General features: G+C 51.1%; 2 protein-coding genes across 4 annotated transcripts in view; one reads left to right on the plus strand and one right to left on the minus strand.

The window, feature by feature from the left end:
* LOC100550826 (phospholipid-transporting ATPase FetA-like) overlaps positions 1-4004 on the plus strand; it is a 422496-nt gene that overhangs the window by 295638 nt on the left and 122854 nt on the right. The window lies entirely within an intron of this gene.
* Positions 721-3841, minus strand: STOML2 (stomatin like 2). Its single transcript, XM_010725233.2, has 5 exons — positions 3599-3841; positions 2503-2647; positions 2104-2183; positions 1720-1848; positions 721-1044 (listed from the first exon to the last, which is right to left on the minus strand). Exons 1-5 carry the CDS (start codon positions 3824-3826, stop codon positions 913-915), a joined length of 714 nt encoding a protein of 237 aa, XP_010723535.1. The 5' UTR covers positions 3827-3841; the 3' UTR covers positions 721-912.

The raw sequence follows: 4004 nt of genomic DNA on the forward strand, positions 1-4004 counted from the left end.
GAGCTGAGGGGAGCCTGTTGGCGGCTGCAGCTCCTCATAGGGAGCGGAGGGCAGCGCTGAGCTCTGCTCTGCGTGACGGCGACAGGGCCGAGGGAACGGCATGGAGCTGTGCCAGGGGAGGGCCGGAGGTTGGGAAAGGCTCTGCACCAGAGGGCGGTGGGTGTGGAACAGCCTGACCAGGGCAGCGGGCACGGCACTGAGCTGCTGGAGCTCAAGGGGTGTTTGGACACTGCAGTCACGCATTGGGTTTAGGTGGTCCTCTGTGAAGCCCTCAGTTGGATTTCGTGATCCTTATGGGGGCCTCACAACCCAAGATATTCCATGATTCTACGGTAACACACTGCAGGGAACACTCCAACCACTGCCCTTGCATCCCCAGTCCGCTTCTGCACCTGATGGAGGAGGTTCAGCATTTATCCTCTGTGCAGACCACTCTGATCCCTCAAATGGTATCTGCCGAATTCCAGAGCTGCCCCCCCCCGCATACTGACACCCACACCAGTTTCTAGCATGCTCCTCTACCCACCCCTGAGTGGCACCAGCAACAGCTTGAGCTACTGCATGCAACTGCTGTCACAAGGCCTCATGCAATTGCAGTTACAGGCAGCTCTTGGCTGCAGGCTCTTCTTGCAGATTGTCACAGGCTCAGTGCCTCTCAGGACAGTTTCACTTCATGTTGCACCCCTCCATGTTGGGACACAGCCCTGAGCACTAGGAAGATGCGCTGCAGCAATGATAATATTTATTACATGATCAGATTCAGATACAAAATAAGGGCCAAGGGAAGAAGAAGAATGTCTAGCTAGGGAAGACAGCGGAATAGGGCTCCCCACGGCATCACAGGCCCTGGACAAGTATCCCCTTTCTGGTGGGTGCTGTCCCATCAGTGTGTCCAGTGTCTGTTCAGCCCCACTAGCTGGAGGTCACCTGCTCTGCCTTAAGCATCTCTGTGCTGGGGGGCTGAGGGTCCCCATGGGCTGGAGGTAGCTCATCCCGAGTTTTCACAGCTTGTGTCTTGGTCAGCGTGGTGTAGATGCCCAATGCCTGCAGGAAATGAGAAAGTCATCAGGGAGGAGACGAGACACACTGGATGATACAGGAATAAAGATGGCCATTTGTCCCTAGAGAGGGCCCAGTGGAACAGCAGGAAGAGTACTTGCATCAAGGCTATGTCAGAACACAGGGTGTGCATAGAGCTGGGACAGATCAGGCCCCACAAGTAGACAGGGCCATAGCTTTTCTGAAAGGGCTCTGCTCAAGGCCTTTGTGTTGCCATGCCACATCATCATTTTAAGACAGCTATATGGAGAACTGCTAGCACACAGCAATGCCTTCAGGAACCAAGCCAAATCCCTCTCTACAATCAGTTCCATTCCAGCAGAGAGATGGTCAGGAAAGAAGCAAATTTACATATTGAACAGACAGAGAGAAGTCAGCACTTGCCTTGTATTTTCACCAGCTTGTTCTGCCCTCTCTTCTACAGCTGCAAACCAGCACAGGCCCATTTTGCAGCTAGGGACTACCACAACAGGGATTGTCTGGTTCTCACAAGATGCTGCAAAGCAGCTGCTCCCACCTTCTATTCCAGACCCACATGCTGGGACAATTTCCTCATCTCCACACCTTCTCTTACTCAACACAAACACCCATCCACCAAGTCAAACTGAGCTGTCATCTTTACTATCCCCCAACAAACAGGATCCCATTGCTGACACTGACCTGTGCTACCATGTGGGTGACATCACCAGTGTTGGTTGGCAGCAGGACCGTGTTGGAATCTTTGGCAAGCTTGGAGAAGGCGCTCACATACTGCTCAGCCACAGAGAGAGAGGCTGCTGCACTGCCGTGCTGGAGAGAGACAGATCAGGCTCATCAGGAAAGATGCCGAGTCATGTACCACCAAGAGCTCAACCCAGCCTGTGCTACATGGCAGCACATTACAGCAGCAAAACTTCTCACTTGCTGCACAAGATGCCAGTAGACATCAGGGAGGGATGGAGGGAGCACGCAGGAGGGAGGGAGCCATGTGCCACCCCCACTTAAGTTTCACCTCTCCCAATGCTAGCGCCAAAGCTCTGGCTTCCTCCAGGAGCCATGGCTTACCTGCTGTGCCAAAGCAGCTGCCAGAAGCTGAATGGCCTCAGCCTTGGCCTTAGCTCTGACCAACATGGCATTGGCTTCTCCTGCAATGAAGCACAGCAGAACGCACATCAGAACGCACATCAGAACTGAGACAAAGCGCTTGCAAGAACTACAGCAAGAAAATTTCATTCATGCAAAGCCCCCTTTTTGATAACAATAGCTCAGTGTTGTTCTACAACCTTCCTGCTTCCCCGGGCTGTGGAGGGGCTTCAAAGGCCCTAGCAGAGAAGAATGAGCAGCTGAGGAAGCCTGGCCCACAGCGATGCAGTCTGCTCTTAAGGACTATCACCCCTCAGTACAGAGCAGTGCAGATCCCCCCAGGCCCTAGTGTTCAAAACACATTCCAACCCAAGGCGCTACCAGCAGCTTTGTTGATTTGTTCGGCTTTCTCAGCTTCTGATGCCAAGATCTGGGCTTGCTTCTGCCCCTCAGCCACATTGATAGCAGATTCCCGCGTTCCCTCTGATTCCAGCACTGTTGCCCGCTTCCGTCGCTCTGCCTCTACCTGCAAACACAGGAGCTGAGGTTTAACCTGGCAGGCAGCTCCGCACCACGCTGCCATTCGCTCACTGCTCAGCTACCAGTGGGACAGGGGAGAAAATCAAAGAAAAAGAAAGAAATATGACTTATTTTTAAAGATAAAAACTATTTAGTAAGACAGTGAAGGGAGAGAGAAGTAACAGTAATGATAATTATATACACACATACAATTTTACAAAATGAGAGATTCACAAAGCAATTGCTCATCTCCCACTGACCGATGCCAGGCAATCTCCAAGCTATCTCCCAGAAGTTTTTTCACCTATCATATGGTATCAAACATCCCTTTGACCAGTTTAGGTCAGCTATCCCATAATGTCTTCTCTCAGCTCTTTGTGCTCCCCTGCTGGGAAGGGCAGTATGAGAAGCTGATTAATAAATGCCCTTGGTTCTGTACAGTGTTGCTGAGCAACTAAATCGTTGGTGCGTTATCAACATTGCTTTTTTCTTCTAGAGCCAAATTGTAGCACCATACCAGGCACTGCAGAGGAAATGAACTGTGTCCTACATAAAAGCAGGACAACAGATCAGCAGCCCACCTGCCACAGATGCTCTGATGGAACCCCAACCACAGGGAGAGGACAGCAAAGACACATTCCTAACATTCCACTTGGACAAGCACAGCTTAGCAAAGAGTAAGAAGATGGCTACAAAACATTAAGAGATCCCCAGTGTGGGCTGGGTCTGCTTCTTGGGATTTTGAAGGGAGCTAGCAGAGCTTATGTGTAGCAGGCAGGGACCTCCACTGCAGGAATAAAGATCGGATTTATTCAATAGCTGTGCATTTGCAGCCAAAGTGCCAAAAGGCTTCCTTCCCTGTGGGAGGGCCCGGTGCTGTAAGCTCTGGAGAACAACAGTGCTGAATGGAAAGGGAGGCTTATGTCTCATTCCACACCGTTCACCCAGAGAGCCAAACCTGCATCTGCATAGATTCCTTCACACGTGGGGGCACGTGGATGTCCTTAATCTCGTAACGTAGGCACCGGATACCCCAGCAGTCTGAGGCTTGGTTGATGGCATCTACTATGTTGGCATTGAGGGACTCACGTTCCTGGAAGGTACAAACGAAACAGTAGAGAAAAAAGAACAGAATATGAAGACAAAGATCAGAAGGGACACAGACATCTCCCCTGTGGGCCAACATTAGCCAGAAAAGCCCTACTCCAGGAGTCAAAGGCAGGGATAGATGTTCCCACTGCCTCCTGAGGTGACCTTCTCCCAATGAGAGCAGTGACTAAAATCCAAATTGCTGATACAAGCATTGGTGTACAACTGGATGCAAAGATCTCTCCCAAGAATGCAAACAGTTCCTCATTCCACCA

Source organism: Meleagris gallopavo, chromosome Z, assembly GCF_000146605.3.
Source record: "Meleagris gallopavo isolate NT-WF06-2002-E0010 breed Aviagen turkey brand Nicholas breeding stock chromosome Z, Turkey_5.1, whole genome shotgun sequence".
Classification (NCBI taxonomy): domain Eukaryota; kingdom Metazoa; phylum Chordata; class Aves; order Galliformes; family Phasianidae; genus Meleagris; species Meleagris gallopavo.

Excerpts from the sequence above, each read along its gene's own strand:
- STOML2 (XM_010725233.2), bottom strand. The coding sequence starts at position 3,826 with ATGTTGGCCCACAGGGGAGATGTCTGTGTCCCTTCTGATCTTTGTCTT. Across the intron at positions 2,648-3,598 it reads AGGAATCTATGCAGATGCAG|GTAGAGGCAGAGCGACGGAA; the intron begins GTTTGGCTCTCT and ends CTGTGTTTGCAG. Across the intron at positions 1,849-2,103 it reads CAGCTGCTTTGGCACAGCAG|CACGGCAGTGCAGCAGCCTC; the intron begins GTAAGCCATGGC and ends GTCTCTCTCCAG.